The 17,586-nt window shown below is 44.5% G+C and overlaps 2 protein-coding genes across 2 annotated transcripts in view; both read left to right on the plus strand.

Annotated features, from left to right (window-relative positions):
- The window catches only part of LOC111598440 (chaoptin), a 104,819-nt gene extending 94,806 nt beyond the window's left edge, over positions 1–10,013 (plus strand). The window contains exons 5-7 of the mRNA XM_023313682.2: positions 4,334–7,268; positions 7,379–7,869; positions 8,578–10,013. Of these exons, the coding sequence (XP_023169450.2) occupies positions 4,334–7,268; positions 7,379–7,869; positions 8,578–9,633 (4,482 nt within the window). The 3' untranslated portion in view covers positions 9,634–10,013. The remainder of the gene's footprint in view (positions 1–4,333; positions 7,269–7,378; positions 7,870–8,577) is intronic.
- LOC111598443 (PHD finger protein rhinoceros) lies at positions 1,217–3,102 on the plus strand. Its single transcript, XM_023313684.2, has one exon. The coding sequence runs from the start codon at positions 1,321–1,323 to the stop codon at positions 2,971–2,973; it is 1,653 nt and encodes a 550-aa protein (XP_023169452.2). The 5' UTR covers positions 1,217–1,320; the 3' UTR covers positions 2,974–3,102.
- Positions 10,014–17,586: the final 7,573 nt, after the last annotated feature.

Raw genomic sequence — 17,586 nt, forward strand, 5'->3', positions numbered from 1 at the left:
AGCGCGCTTTTCAAGGCGCCAAGCCAAAAGCGGCCCAAACGGCATCGCAAATGTTCAATAAATTAAAATCGACTGCCATAAATTTCCATGTCAGTACATTAATTAAAAGCCCGTAATTCGCTGGCCCATGTCACTGGGCCCCGACTCCTTGCTGGCCGCGCAGTCACCTGCTTCGCTCACGCCAACGCCCCCATCGCAGCTCAGTTGTAGCGGAAATTTTGTAATTTAATGCAATTAAAAAGCCAAACAGTTCGAAAAAGAAATTGTATTCATTTCATTTGGCACAGCAAGCGAAATTGTTGCCACACACGCAGCGCATCAGCTGTAACTCATTAAACGCAGCCCAGCCCCGCCCCGTCCCTGCTCACTTGCCTCCGGGCTTGAGGCTACGGCAGAGCAGCTACGTGCATTGTGGCTGACCCCGGCTAATATCAATTGCATTGCATCATTATGCTCGCCGGGCTGCAGGAATGACTTTCATCCGAAAGGCAATGTGAGTAACTAGGACAGCAGCCCTGATTTATATACAAGCAAAATGATGGGCTTTAACCTTAATATTTATGTTCAAAGTGAAATGCTGAGAGCGTGCTTAACAGGAAACAGAACACGTGGCCAAAATATGGAGATCTCTTGAATGCCAGATGCAAGTCCAAAGTTTTTTCTGTGAGAGTCTTCAATCCAGAGTTTCGGCTTCAAATTCAAATTCAAACAGACATTTGAAAGCTGTCAATAGACTATCAAAAAAATCAATATAGCTGAGAAGCAATTATGAGCATTTGCTAGGTATCGATATCGCTCTATTGAGTTGCAAATTGTTTTGGGCCAAGGCATGTGGATCACAAACGTCTTCTCTAGCTATTTGGCTTGAGGCTGCAGTTGTCCACAAGGCTCGAGGTATCTCTCTGCTCTTATGCTTGCGCTGGCAGCCCAAGATCAACAAAATTTAGTGGACATGTCAATGTCTCTTTGGGGGCGTGGCAAAGCGAGTAAAACTGCAGCTTTCACAGCTGTGCAGCTGTCAGCATTAGGCAGTCATGTGCGCACTCGTTTTCTAATTGGCTTCAATTGGGATCCATAAGGAGAAGACAACTGAAGCTAGTTGCTGCGTCGGCTAGGCAATTGGCCGAAAATTTTGCGATCGAAGTGTGCATTGAAAATTGTGCTTGGAGATTGCCGTTCGCTTGGGCTAACATTTTTCATTTCAGAGCAAGTCTCGTCCAGTTACAAGCCGAACGTCAGCGCGCCAGTAAAGTAAAAATTTCAAAATCAACTTGAAATTGATAATTTTTTTCATTTATTTTGATCGAATCATTACCCATAATGCGTCGAGCAGCTCCCAACAAAGGTAACAACAATGGTGAGCCATCGTCGAAGAAGGAGAAGATGGATAAGAAGGAGAAGAAGTCGGGCGCCAAGGCAAATTTGGCATCGAATGTTGCCAAGAAGAAGATAAAGACCCCGTCGCCGGCGTCATCGGCGAGCAGTGATAGCGACAGCGACTCCACCAGCTGCACCAGCGGCTCCTCCAGCAGCTCATCCTCCTCGTCGTCCAGCGAATCGGAGAGTGAGTCTGACAGAAAGAAGCGACGTCATCGTCGCTCGCGCAAGCTAAAGTCTTCGAGGAGCTCAAAGTGCAAGTGGAGGCATAATCGCTCCAGAAAGAAAGCTGGCGCTGCTGCCACGGAGCCGCTGCCGGTGCCACCGCCGTTACCAGCAACGGTTCAAGCTCTGTTCGCAGTATCCGCCGTCGTGCCGACACCGGTTCCTGCGCCCAGCTCGACTCCGGTGCCAGCGCCTACACCAGCTACCCCAAAACTAAGCCGGCGGCCAATGGAGATCTGGTCGCCAGTGCCATGCAGCAAGCGTCGGCGGAGTCGCAGCACTCATCGCGCCCACTCTACGCCGTCGGGCTTCGAGTCGAAGGGCAAAAGCAAGCGCTCGTCAAAGTCGCAGCCTTCAAAGCCGAAGAAGAGAAAGTCGTCTTCGAAGGAGTCGCAGGGCAAGCTAAAAGAAAAGAGCCGCGGCTCGACCTCGATCTCGACACCTTCTACCAAGTCTAAGAAAGCCTTGCCAACGGTAATTGAGGAGCCAACGTCAAAGGATAAGGAAAAACGCCGGATATCAGTGTCACGTGGCAGGGAGGAGACGGACAGACAGCCAACCACGCCATCGTGGCCGTCCAGCAAGGTGCGGCTGCCAGAGAAGGTTCTGAAGTCTGATTCAAAGGACGAACAGCGCCTCGAGTCCAGCAAGGACATGGTCCAATCGGAGAGTAAGTTGCACATGTACATGGCGGAGCACGACTCAAGAGTCAAAATCCGGCACTCGTTGTCGCGTTCCCCATCACGGGACAAGCGGCTGCGTCTGATATCGAATGCGACGCCAGTGCCTGTGGAGAAGAGTCATAACCATGTCGCACGGTATTCCAGTAACAAGAGCCGTCGCGGGAGCAGTCGTTCCTCGTCGCGCTCCAAGAAGTGGCGTTCAGGTTCGCGATCGGGGCGACGATCGCGTGAGAGGCGCTCGCCCTCCGATCTGAGTCTACGGATGCGCAATCGCCGCTCGCTGTCGAGCGCATCGACTCAATCGATCAGCTACCGACGTCGCAGCATAGATCTAACGCCGAGTCCGCTGCGCTTGCAAGACGACGATCTGAAGACCGTGCGCCTGCATATCAAGGGCCTGACGCGCCAGGTGACCAAGACGCACATTGTGGAGATCTTTGGCAGCTTCGGTCCCCTGACCAATGTCGACTTCCCCATTGATCACTTCTATCGCGGCGGCTACACGCGCGCGGGCCGCGGCTTCGCCTTCGTCGAGTATGCCAATGCCGAGGACTGCGAGTGCGCGCTCAGGAACATGGACGGCGGCAAGATAGATGGCCAGCGCATCGTCGTCTCTCCCTTCGAGAAGAGCATGCTGCGCTTTCCCATGCGTCGGCGCTACCCCTCGCCGCTAAACCTGCGCAATTGAACTGAATGAGAGCCTACACAAGTTGCAACCATATCCACTTTGACCACTCGGCTGCCCACGCTAAACCCGTGCACTTCCCATGTATTATAATCAAATGAGTAACGAGTTTATTAAAAAAGCATTCTAAATACGGGAGGAGCTGCTGCTCGTGTTTGACTTACACTCAATTTGCAGCTATGTCAAGGGATGTGTATTGAGTAGTTATATAATTGTATAATTAGTATATAAATAATTAGATTATATAAATTGGTATATAAATAAGTATATAGATAATTGGTATATAAATAATTAGTATATAGATAATTGGTATATAAATAATTGGTATATAAATAATTGGTATATAAATATTTATTATATAAATAATTGGTATATAAATAATTGGTATATAAATAATTGGTATATAAATAATTGGTATATAAATAATTAGTATATAAATAATTAGTATATCAATTGGCACAGCTTCGGTAGCTGTCCACGGCTGGAACTCAAGCAATCCCTGACATATTCTCAGCAGTTGAGCTATAAAGCATATGATGTCATATTTGCATATTTTATTCCATGAAATTGATTTAGTACATGTTTCAATTAAATACGAACTCATTTCGGCTGATGAATGTAAACAAGTCGTAAGCAGCAGGTGCTCGTGTCCATTGTTCTCTGCGCCTAAGCTCAATATTTTGTCACCTGCACATCCTATATGAACAGGTATGCAGCTCAGATATTTCAAGGGACACCTGTCGAAACAGGTGAAACGTCGCACTTGTGCAAACAAATTAATGAATGAATAAAAAAATACTGTAAATATTTTATAAATGCAATATTGCAGAACAGTCGAACCGCAAAATGACGCAATTCTGCCAAGTTTCGCTTAATACTAATTTGCTTTTATGTAATTCGCTCGACTAAAAAATACACAAATGACACGCATGAAGAATATTAAAATGTTAACAACTTTAAATTAAAAAAAAAAAAGAATAAATAAAAAACACTCTTCATATTTTTTATATTTAACAAATAACAGCAAAACTCTAAACTAAATTTAAGTCGCATTCAATTAAGCCTGAAATGAAACAAAATTTTAAATTCATTTAATATAATCTGTTTATTTTGAATACCTGGAATTCGATTATTGATTGGCAACATTTTGTATTCAGTTTCATTAGTTTTTAGGCCATTTTAGGCTTAGTTACTGAGTTTCTTAACCAGCAGGTTTCAGGTCAGCGAGGCTTTCAGACTTAAGCATTTGGCATTCATAATGCATATTAAATTTCAATATGATCTTATCCCTGGGCTCCAGATTGAATGCAGCTTTAGTTATGTTTACCTGCTTTAAGCCTTTTCTATTCTCTTTGATCCGCAGCTGCCCTCGCGTGCGCTGAGCTCCATGCAGAAGCTAAGCGCCCTGGACTTTGACTACAACGAGATTGTGCGCATCGAGGACTACAGCTTCTATGGGCTGCGCGTCTCCAAGCTGAACATCAAGGGCAATCGGCTGCAGGCCATACCGGAGCACGGCTTCGCCGGACTGGAGGACTGCATGCAGGAGATTGACGTGTCGGAGAATGGCTTGCGCACGTTTCCGATGATGGCGCTGCGCAAGCTGGACCATCTGCGCATCCTGCGGCTCTCCAACAACAAGATATCCACCTTCTATGGCGACATTCAGCTGGCCACAAACAACGCCTCGGCGGCAGCGGCGACAGCAGCTGCTCTGCAGCTGCCCTCGTTGATACTGCTGGATCTCAGCTCCAATCAGTTTAGCGAGATTGCGCACGATTGCTTTCGCGCGTTCCCGCAGCTGAAGACGCTGTCCTTCTACGCCAACCAGATCGAGATCGTGCAGCCGGAAGCGTTCAGAAGCCTCAAGGAGCTCATGTCGCTGGACATGTCGCACAATCGCATCATCACGCTCGATCCGAAGGTCTTCGACAAGAACAAGCGCCTGCAGACGGTCGATCTGAGCCACAATCACATACACGCCATCAGTGGGGTGTTCTCCAATCTGCCGCAGCTGCGCGAGGTTTTCCTGTCCGAGAATAATATACTGGAGCTGCCCGCGGACGCGTTTACCAATTCGACCAATGTGGATGTCATTTATCTGGAGTCGAACGGCATTGCGCACATTGATCCCAATGTGTTCAGCACCTTGGCCAACTTGGATCACCTGTATTTGCGGTCAAATTTCATACCCCTGGTGCCCGTCACGCTGTTCGACAAGTGCACGAAGCTTTCGTCGCTTTCGCTGGACAACAACGAGATTCAAGACCTGGAGATCGGCATGTTCCGCAAGCTGGAGCAGTTGCGTGAGGTGCGCCTGCACAACAATCGCATACGGCGCGTGAGGAAGGGCGTCTTCGAGCCGCTGCCGGCGCTGCAGGAGCTGCACATACAAAAGAACAATATCGAGGACATTGAGCCCGGCGCCTTCCACACCCTGGCCAACATGCAGCACATAAATCTGCAGGACAATCAGCTGACTGTATTGGAGGACATATTTCCGGAGCAGAACTCCTCGCTGCTCTCCATACAGCTGGAGGCGAACTATCTGCACAAGATCCATCAGCGCACGTTCCGGCAGCAGCAGCGCATACAGATCATGTGGCTGCGGGACAATCAGCTGGTTAAGATCGATCGATCGCTGTTCGTGGACACGCCGCACCTGGGCCGACTCTACCTGAGCAACAATCGCATACGCGAAATCGAGAAGGACACCTTCGTCAGCCTGGGCCTGCTCAAGTTTCTCGACCTGAGCGGCAATCAGCTGCGTCAGCTGCGCCGCGACTACTTCGCAACGCTTCACAGCCTGGAGGAGCTGAGCCTGGCCCACAATCAGATCGAGGCCATTGAGGGCTACGCCTTTAGCCGGCTCAAGCAGCTCAAGTCGCTGGATCTCTCACACAATCCGCTGGTGCAGCTGACGCGAGACATATTTCTGGACGAGCTGCCGCTGAGCACGCTCAATCTGCGCAACACCTCGCTGCGCAAGCTGGAGCAGCACACGTTCAAGTCCATGCAGAATCTGAATGAGCTCAATCTGGAGCGCAATCAGCTCAACCCGGCGGACATACAGAAGCTGGACGTGCCCAGCCTGCGGCGTCTGCATCTCTCGCACAACAACTTCAGCCATGTGGGCATTGGCGGCGGCATGGGCGGCATCATGTCTGGCATGTTCGATAAGCTGCGCTCCCTGCAGCAGCTGTCGATGGCCAACTGCAGCTTGAGCAACATACCCGATCAGCTCTTTGCCAAGAACACGAACTTGGTGCGCATCGATCTGTGTGACAATCAGTTGGTGGAGATGAATCGCAACATCTTCAATGGGCTGAACGTCTTTAAGGAGTTGCGTCTGTGCCGCAACAATCTGGTCGAGTTCCCACACATTGCCCTGTACAATCTGAGCACGCTGGAGACACTGGATCTGGCCAAGAATCAGCTGAACTCCATTGATTTCTTCAAGCTGAGCGGCACGCTCAATCTGCGGCAGCTGGTGCTGCGCGACAATAAGATCAACTCGCTGAGCGGCTTCAATGCGGTCAACCTAACCCAGCTGGACAACGTGGATCTCAGCGGCAATCTGTTGCTCTCGCTGCCGGCCAACTTTCTGCGGCACTCGATCAATCTGCAACGCGTCGACTTGTCCAGCAATCGGTTCCTGCAGATACCCAGCTCAGCGCTGTCGGACGGGTCTATACCGCGGCTGTCCTGGCTCAATTTGACCGGCAATCCCATAAACAAGATCTATACGGTGAAGGAGGAGCGCTATCTGTATCTCAAGGAGCTGTACATCTGCCAGACGAACCTCTCCATACTCACATCGAAGGACTTTGAAGCCTTCCAGGCGCTGCAGCATCTGCATTTGGTCAACAACCGCATCACACGCATCTCGCCTGGGGCCTTCAGGTCGCTGGTGAATCTGCTCACCCTGGACATCAGCGTCAACGAGCTGGAAATGCTGCCCAAGGAGCGTTTGCAGGGGCTGCGACTGCTGCGACTGCTCAACATATCGCACAACACGCTCAAGGATCTGGACGAGTTCAGCAGCGAGCTGGGCCAGCTGCAGACGCTGGACCTTAGCTTCAATCAGCTGGATCGCATCTCCAAGAAGACCTTCCGCAATCTGCACGGCCTCGTCGAGCTGCTGCTGATGGGCAATCGCATGACGGCTCTATCCAACGACGGCTTTCGCTATTTGCGCAAATTGCATCTGCTCGATCTGCGGAAAAACTACTTTGAGCTGGTGCCACTGGAGCCGCTGAGGCCACTCGAAACGAATCTGCGTACATTGAAGCTGGAGGGTGAGTAGCAGCTGCAGCTGCAGCGTTTAACCAGCCGTAAATTCACAGTCCTTTAGCTAATTTGGTGCTTACTCTGATGGCATTTTCATTTGTATTTCGTTCACACACAGAGAATCCACTGCATTGCAGCTGCGATGCACAAAAGCTCTGGGAATGGCTGCGGGATCATCGCAAATGGTCGCTATCGCCGACGGGCGGCGATAACATTAATTATCTGAGGTGCGAACACCCAACGGAGCTGCGCGGCAAGGTGTTTGGTCGCATGGAGCCGCAGCAATTTTGTGATGCCCCATTAATACCCAAAATGGCCATACAGGACATACAGCCCTATTCGGTGGTCGTTTCCTGGCAGAGTCGCGACCATTTGGGCCTCACTGGCTTTGAAATTGTTTACCACGCCACCGGCGATGGACTCATTGCGGCACCAACCGACCGCGACGACACCCGAGGCCGAGCGGACAATCATCGAGAGCGGGACAGGGATAGGGATAGGGATATGGCTGCCGAACGCGACCGGGACTACGATTTGCCACGCCAGCACAACGAGCTCGAGCGCGACAGAGAGAGGGAGCGTCTGGCCCAGTTTGCTGCCACGGATGAGGTGAGTGGCCAATGATTGCTCAACCAGACCAGCCAGACTAACTGACAGAGGACGCACAAATTTAAAAGAAATCTGATGTTAAGCACTCGATGCCGTGATGACCAAGTGTACTCCTGCTCCTCCTGCTCCTGCTGCTCCAGCCCTTGTCCTGTTTGGCCCCCGGCCCGTAATTCTCTTTTAATAAACGCTTAATCAACGCTTAGCGGTCTGCGCGAACCAGGCGACGCCATGTGGCCTCGTTCGATCGGCGATAAACTGCGCAACTTTGTGCATACAAAATTTAATTTAAGCATCACGTTGCCCCGGGTCCTCAACTAACTAAGATGCCAGCACAGTGGGCGCAGCTGGCATCAAATGTGCACAGAAATCATCCTTCGGGCTCCTGTCAAATAGTTGACTAAGATTAGCTCAGCAACTATTTTTAGCTAATGCTTTGGGCCGCTGAGCTCTGGCCTGCATTTGCTATTGTTCTATAAAAATTTTCTATTCTAATTGAGCCGAGCATCGAGCCCATTGTCCAGGTCAGTTAGTCATATTGCGGCCGCAGGCCACGACAGAAAATTTTAATAAAACGGCACGACGACGACGATGATGATGACGGGGATGACGATGATGTCGTGGGGAATTGGTGACTGGGGCATATTGAGTACATGACTGAGGTTGGCATCGCAATAATTATCTTGAAAACTTGGTTAATTTATTCCGTAGATACACGGCAAGCGGCTAAACGGCACGGCCAGCTCAACAAAGCTAACGAAATTGAGTCCCAACACGCGCTATCACATCTGCGTCATCGGCACGGGTAATTGGCTCTCGGAGCCTTTGGCCAATGCGCTACAAAGGCTGCACTACAATGAGTCGCGGGACGACCTGCTGCTCGGCATGACAGCTGTTGGAGATGTGCCACTGGCGGCCGCCCTGCCCTCCATGCCGGACAGCTATTCGCCGTATCAGCATATGAACGGCGCCATCCACGAGCAGCAGCAGCAGGCGCTGATTGAGAACAGCATTGTGACGGACAAGGCGCTGCATGAGGTGCTCAAGAACTCGCATATCTCGGCCTGCACCGATGTCCAGACGCTGGACTCCACGCCCAGCCTAATTACGGATGAGAACGGCTTGTCCAGCAACGGATTTATACACTCGATACTGACGCGTCGCCTGGGTCTGATTGTCGGCTGCTGCTTGGGCATCATCGTGTTTATTGTGATGATCTCGGTGCTCAGCTACGTGAAGCTCAAGAAGCAGCGCATCGAGAATGCCAAGCGACAGGCGGCCATGCCGCCCGAATACATCTCCTATCGCCACTTCTCCATACCCAACGAGGAGCTGACGCGCACCGCTGCCAGCGTCAACAGCGCTGCGGCCGCTGCAGCCGCCGCCTCGGCAGCAACAGTGTCAGCAGGTGGCGCACATGGCATGGCCAGCGTGCCGAGCGGTATCAGTGCGCATATAAGTGGCACGAGCTTGAGCACCGGCACCACCACCACCACAGCAACCACACCCATTGGCGGCATACCCTTGGCCATGGCCAAGTCGGGCAGCCGCAGCCCCATCATGGGCATTGCGGGTCTCGTTGTGGAAAACGGCGATGCAGCGGGCAGCATTGTTGCCGTAGCCACATCGCCAGCGAACAATGCGCCCCACAACAATCACAGCCACAACAACCACCATCAGGCGGCTCATCGGCCCAACAATGGGGCCATCGGGGGCTACATGGCAGCGGGCGTGGTGCTCAATACGAACCATTTGAGCGTCTGTTAGTCGCACTCCCATTCAAACAATTCGATTGCATTCGCTTTGCAGTGCACTTCATGAATGTTGCATATTATAAAATATATGCTGAAAGACTTTCTCTCAATTGCAATCATTAATCGCGCCACTCCAGAGCATTATCATTATCAGAGCAATATATACATATTTATAAGCTCGAACAATAACCAACTCAATCAGACGAGCATTACGAAACGAGCAGTGCTCAAAAGGTTATTCAAATAATTCATTTTACCACACTGGCTCAACATGTGGCGGGCGCTGCACTCACATGATCCGCCATAAACACCCACTCGAATCCCACAGATATGCAGACGCATATATATAATACGATGTGGCGTTCAATTCATTTTGCATAAAAAGTTTTTCAATCGGAGCAAATGTCAAAGCATTTTTTATGTTTTCAATGTGGCCCAAAAATGCATTTAATTTATGAGTAAAAAATCGAAATATTAAAAAATTGAAAAGCCAAAAAAAAGCAACTTCCAAAAAATAGATGAGAAAACAAAAACTAGGTTAGTGATAATAAACATCATGATGCGTTCAACGTTCGTTTAGTTATGACAATTTCACATAGAGGAAAAAATCCAACAAAAAAAAAATTAAATAAATAAACATAAATAAATATATATGTAATAATGCAGAGAGTAAACCATTTTCAATGTAAATAAAAGTTGGAACACAATGAAAACTCAACTCAAATATGAAAAGCAACAAAAAATAGCAAAAAAAAAGGAAAAAATCTGTTTTTAGTGTAATGATAAAAAATATTAAAATAAAATAAAAGAAAAAAACTATGACAAATGTCGCAGCTAAAGCTAAGGCCAGCTACACATAGAACATATATGTATTTAGGGCTTAGAGGGGCACTGACAACACAACTGTAATCAATGTTGGTGTTGTTCACATTTTTTTTTCGAGCCCAAACGAAAAACTTAGAATTAACGAAAGACATTTTTTTTTCGAAGCAGCGCGGTAAGTAAGAATCACTAAGTAAATAGCAACGGGGAAACGAATGAGTTTAGCAATCTCTGTCGAGTAGCATTAAACTGCAAGAGCAACATATTACAACTAATTAATAAACAATTAAACCAAATACGAAATTCAACTAGGCTAAGCGAGCAACAACAAAGAGAAAACCAAAGGAAAAAAATGCAAAAAAAATGGGAAAAAAGAGAAAAACTCAAAGAGTTTCATTTTTAAAATGCAAGAAATACGTTTTTTTCCTCTTCTTACTTTGTATTTATAATTTTCGTAATACAATAAATAAATGCAATTTTTTTGACATACTACTTACATAACATAAATGAATAACTTTAGTCAAGGGTTTAGCTATAATACGAGTAAACACAAATCGAAAGCAAATTTACATTTAAGCAAACATATTTATGTGACAGAGACAGAGAGCGGCGCAGTATACCAATTACTTTATGGCCATGCGAGATCTAAGTGCAAACAGGCAGAGAAAAATCAAAACATTTACAGAATTACATAATGGACAGCAGGAGAAGAAGAAGCAACACAAATGCAAATAATGATAGCAAACTAAACATTAGCAAAACAATAAGAAGAACGAAAACAAATCAAATCAAAAGATGTTTATGCATAGTCCCTACCTTGACGACGTCCGCTCGTCACTCGGGCTCCAGTTGGAATCGAAAAGCATAGCATACTTAGGTGGCAAATGGCGATACCCTGTAATACCCGTTAGTCAAACAGAAAGGATGCAAACTTATCTCAAAATAGCTGCGCAAAATGCTAAACACAAAACAAAAATCAAAAATTGAAATTAAGAATCAAATGCAAAAAATACCAACAAAAAAAAGACAAAAATACAAAAATACAAAAAATACTTTAAGAGTAAATCTATGCATTAACAAAGCTTACCAAATGCTCTGCAGCAATAATGTGTATGTATGTGTATGTGTCTCTGTGTGTGTGTGTGTGTTTGAGCTGCAGGCCAAATAACATTGCGGTCCTTTGGCAGAGCTACATACTCACACTCACACACTCACACACACACACTCGCACACACGCTCACAATAGTTCTAGTCTTACGTAGAACTTGAAAGCCAAAAGCAAACAGAATTCACATAAAACACAAATGCAATAAATGAAATTATTATAAACAAAAAACCAAATATTGTATTGAATGCAACAAGAACTAAATATAAATAAATGACAAACGAAATTTAACAATAAATTATGACAAAAACTTGTGCTTTATTGAGGGGGTTGGGCTGCTGCACAGGTGCTTTGTGGCTTCAGTGTTTCCCTTGCCCCCGTCCCACACGAGCGAACTCTGCTTGTTTACATACATACATACATACATACATATATGTATTTATATCAGCATTTCTTTTTCTTTAGAAAATTTTAATGAAATGGACATTTCCGCTGACTTGAGCACGTATTCTCATCAACGACATTAAATGCAACGCGGAATTTTAATTAGCCGCGTATATATGTATACACACGCACACACACAGGAGCCGCTAGACACAGACACCCGCGCACACACACCAACAGAGGCACACCTACGAGGCGAGCAGACAAGCTCGCACCTGCCATAACCCAAATTCAAGCGCTGTTTGCCTGCATTTGTCTCTCTCTCTCTCTCTCTCTCTCTCTCCTACTCCCACTCTCTCCTTCGCACGCCTTTGCTGTATAAAATGTATATCTTAGAGACTTTGTGTGCAACTAGATATGCTCTACAGTTGCAGCCAAGCAGTCCCGAACAATGGAAAAGCAACTCAAGCTACAAGCTGTCTGCCAGTCTGATGCACACACACACTCGTACACTCACACTCGCACACTCCCACTCGCACACTCACACGCGCCCATAGTCCATTTCAAAATTGATTCAATAGCAGCTTGTATTACTATATTTACAAATTGTCATACATCAAGCTAACTTTGACAGCAATCTTTGGACATCAGTAACAATAACGAGTCTTAGCTTCTTGAACATTAGCCTAATCTTGAGTGTTAAGTAAACAATTTGTGCCTTTGAGATTAAAAAGTTGCAGCTATAAACAAATATTACTATGGATAATGTCATTAGCTGAAATGTGCATAAAACTTAAATTTACAGTTATTAGCGAGGCTTGATCTTGTTTTATTGGACTCCAATTTAAGACTAAACTTGTGAATCAAAGCAAGCACAACTTAAAACATTTTGTGTTTTTTCTAGAGCTACGCAAGTTTAAGTTATAATAAAACAAAAAATATAAAGTTCTAATATCAACAAAACGAGCTTTATTAGTTAGAAAATTATATGACATTAATGTTTAAATATGATTTTGAACATGTGGCTACAGCTGCCATCAAATCGATAAACAAAATAACAACAATTTGCTAGCGTTGCTCTAGTGCTTACAGATTATAATATAATGCTTACTTAAATTCAACAAAAAGAAACTAACTATTAAATCAGTTGCCAAATTAAACAGTGTTGCTAACTCGAAGCTCTAAAAAAAGCTATCTTTAGCTGGCGTCAAAGACAAAGCTTCAGAAGCTGCTGCTTTTGACGTTAGCTGCACAGTGAAGTGGCTTGATCTGACTCTTGACTATGCTCACAAAAGGGAAAGCAATGGAAAAGGTCACTTGATCAGAATTCTCTCTTTATTTATTACAATGCTCAGCCTACTGTGTCCCTAGTGAACAAGTAGGTTGGAGACACACAGCGCAAGCTGTAAGTCAAGCTGCATATCTTAGTCTAACCTGTAGTAAAATGAAGTAACTACGCTGATGCCATAGACTCGACACTGACAAATTAAATATTGTTAACGACTCGGAGTACTCCACTGTAAATAGAGTCACATTTCGGCAATGTGTAACCACATGCTGCGCTGCCAATGTAAATTGGCTAGTAAGCTGAGATGTTGGCACAAGAATGTTTGTTGTTTGCCCAAAGTGAATAAAGATGCGGCAACTGGAGCAGGATTAGGAGCAAGTGCGGCAGCACAGACTGCAGCATGCGCTGCAGTAGACGTCTAGGCAGTTGGCTACGGCTCCATTTGCATTACTTGCAACAATAAGTAGGTAACTAAGTAAGTTGCTTCATTAAAACAAACTTTAATTGGCAAAATTTCCACCTGCCTGCCGTGAACAAGAGTCTCTATGCCCCGCCTCTCGCTCTCTCTCTCTCTCTCTCTCTCTCTCTCTGTCTGTCTGTCTGTGTGCGCATATTCGGAGGAGTAAAAAAAAAAATACATGACAATATCGACAGCCCGACCATTTACCGCTCCACCAACTAGGAAAACACTTTGCTGGGCTTTAGGCAAACAGCAATTGCAAATGCAACTTCGACTGCGCCTGTGAATGGAGTTGGAACTGAGACTGAGACTGGAACGGGGACTGGCAGTAACCACAACTCAAGTCAAGTTACGTCAAGTCAAGTCAAGTCAAGTCGTCATCGTCATCTTCATCATCATCTCAACGACATGGATGTCAGCTGGCTGCCTTGGCTGTCGCTGTGGGTTCGACTTAATTGCATGACAAGGACAAGCACATGGCTGGCTAACTGAAAAAGTAAGCGAGGCACAGATACCCTCTATATAGAAGCTGAGTATTTTGACAAGCAGTCAAATGACAGTACAGGGTATCTGCCAGCTGGCTTGCTAGCCAGCTTTTGTCTAATGTTTGCAACGAGACATGTTGCTAAAACTGAAAGGCATGGCTAGCCAAGCGACAACCTCGAGTCCTGCAGACAGGACACTCAATCACCAAGCAGCCAATAGTCAATTAAGTTAGCAACAAAAAGGCAAACGCCAGAGGCTTTTGAATTGTTAACGCAGAATGCCTCAGATCGACTTTAATCTGTATGTGTCACATAACTTGGCCAATAACTAAAGTCATACGTTGCGAAAATAACAGACGAGGCGAGCCAAAACAAAACAAAGCAGAAGCGCAGAGCCAGCTCTATATATATATATATATATATGTATATATATAAAGGGGAAAACAAGCGGAACATATTTCTCACATGAACACCGCAAAACTATTGAAAATTACTATAAACAGCTTCAGCAAACGTATGCCAGGGACTTGGCTGGCCATCAACAACAACAAACAACAGCAACAGCAATAACAAAGATATTTGAAACCGAAACTGACCGCCAGCCAGTCGATTTATGAGCGTCGATTTGTGCAAAAAATCAACGAAAAAAGAGATATATATATATATATAAAACATATATATATTAGACAAACAAACTGTGAACCGAAAAGTTTTTCCATTAAATCAATGAAGCGCACAAAATATTCGCGCCAACGATAATATCGAGTCAAGGGAACTGCGAACAGCTCTGTAAGTCATGGGAGCTGAAGCACGCCTAATCCGAAAAATAGTCACAACTTTTGATTTGTTATGCATTGCTATATGGCATGCATATAGAATGTATGTGATTAATTGATGGCGATCTTATGTGCCAAGTGCTAAGGGATATGCAATGACTCCACATGTGACCGACTGCATATATAGCTGCAGGCAGTCAGCCGATTTAGTTAGGTAGTTATAAGCACTGCCTGGGGAATGCTGTAGCCGTTCGTGTGTGTGTGTGTGCGTGTTTGTGTTATGTATGATGACAGCTCCATTTTTTCTAGTTTTTGCACATTTCACTAATAAAAATAAAAAATAAAAATGCACCAAAAGTTGCGGAAAACATTTGCGCACAAAAAAAAAGGAAGAGAAGCGAAGTGAACAAAAAGCCAATTGGCCGCTGCAGCAGTCACAGGGTGTGAAAGGGATGTGGGCTGAGATGTGTGTGTGTGTGTTTGAGTCGTGTACAAAGACAGACGCTGCAGACGGACATATGGACAGTTGGGCTGCTGTTGGACTGTTGGCTAGTTGGACGAACTGTGTGACAGTGGCGACGCAAGGGCAATGAATGGCCACATGACAAAACATACGCTTCGTGTAAAATTTTTTGTCATAAATTTCGTTTGGCGGCCCCTTGGCAACTTTCTGTGTGTGTGTGCGTGATATTTTTATTTCATTTAATTTTTTTTGTCAAGGCATTATACACACAGGTATTTTTAAAGCGAAAGCGTAGCCAAACAACGGAATTATTAATTGAAATTCGCATAAACAAATTGCGCAATTTGCTCAAATCAAACAAAGTGTTTTCCATGCAAATATTGAAGAAAGCAATGCTAAAAAAAAACAAATGCAACTGAAACGCGACAATTTGCACAGCAGCTGGGGGCTACCTAAATGAGTTGCTATATATTGATAATAAAGAAATCTGATCCAAGTGCCTTTGAGATCGCGCAGACCAAGGCAACTGCCTTGAGCACATGTTGCCCAACATTGTTGGCAACAATGTTGCGCGCCTTGCTTGAGCGGCCAGTTAGACAGAGCTATAGCTGACGTTCTTTTTAGAATTGTACAACTTTGGCTTGGGAACACTGCTTTATTTGCCAGGCCATTTAACAGCCGATAGTTGCTTTTTATTCAGTTTGGCTTGACATTTTATTGCAAACCTACAGCAGACTTACAGCAGAGCAAGACTTGCATATTGTTAGCATTTCGTTAGAGGACACAATGATGAAGCCCGTTGTGGGTTGAGTGGGAATGTAAATAAGCAGAAATGTCGCATTTGGAGTGAACACGAATAAATCCACAGAATATTGCTGAATATTGAAATTTTATGCATATATAACTGGCAGAAGACGTGGCAGAACCCAAAGCCATATATTCTTTATCAGGACGACAAGCCGAGTTGACTGAGCTCTCTCCGTCTGTCTGTCTGTTAGACCTGTCCGTCTGTCTCTCAGTCCATCTGTCCCTCATGAGCATGATCAGTAGCTGTCTATATAGTTGCATATAATTGTCCATCTTTTATATCATGTGAAATGAATAAAAACTAATAAATGTGCTCAAGAGCAGTAAGCAAATACACATTTGATTCACATATAGATGAAGTATATATGTACAGCATACATATTCTCGATCAGAATGACCATGTGTGTGTATATGGTTAGCTCTGTCTGTGCGCCTTTCCTTAAGTCAAAATGAGTGTAAATTCTCACTCAAAAAGTGCTCATGAGCTCTGCCGGCGTTGCCTTTTGAGTGACTTTTGGGTATAAAAGGGCGCAGCAGCGGCTGTGGAAGATCAGTCAAGTTCGTGACCTGGACTAGGTCAGTCGCAGTGCAGTTCAGTGAAAATTGTGAATAAATTTAAGTTTTTTTTGTTTAAATAATTTGTATATCTTTAAGAAATATTGTATTTGTTTATAAATATTTATATATATATTTAAGTTGTTCTTGTCCATTTGTTTTATATATATTTAATATTTTATTGTTTAAATATTAAAAATATATAATTTGTAGCATTTAAGTTACTTTTTAACTATTATTAACAAACACGAATTGTTATTATAATAATGAAGTTTGTCATGTTCATAAGCGATAATGATGTTAATTACCAAACTTACTAAGAGTAAGATAAGAGATATATTTAATTAAAATAAATATTTATATATAACTTCTCTTTATAACATCTCTTTATAAAATCTCTGTATAGAATTTCTGTATATTATATTTTGTGATATAGTTAAGTTATTTACGAAGTGTGTTTAGAGTTTGAAGAGCAGATAATCTCTTCTCTTATAAATATATTTTTTATTTAAATATTTTTATATTTAAGTTAAAAAAAAACAAGAGTATAAAAATATAAATATATTAAATTAAATAACAATACCATAGCAAAATGTTAGCTAAATAATATATTTACACATATGTATTACAAAATGATCTCTTAGTCGGGCACCCCGACTAGAGCTTTCTTGTTTTTGTTTTTGATTTAAACTAGTGTAACTAAAAAAAACTCACTTGATGCAAGCAAATTTGTAATCAGTTGGAATGATCCAATACCCTGTAAAAACTGCCTAAAAGAAAACAGGGCGCCACACATTTTTAATATTTATTTGTACGTTTTG

The sequence above is a fragment of the Drosophila hydei genome, unplaced genomic scaffold, assembly GCF_003285905.1.
Source record: "Drosophila hydei strain 15085-1641.00,03,60 unplaced genomic scaffold, DhydRS2 tig00000211-arrow-pilon, whole genome shotgun sequence".
NCBI classification, from domain to species: domain Eukaryota; kingdom Metazoa; phylum Arthropoda; class Insecta; order Diptera; family Drosophilidae; genus Drosophila; species Drosophila hydei.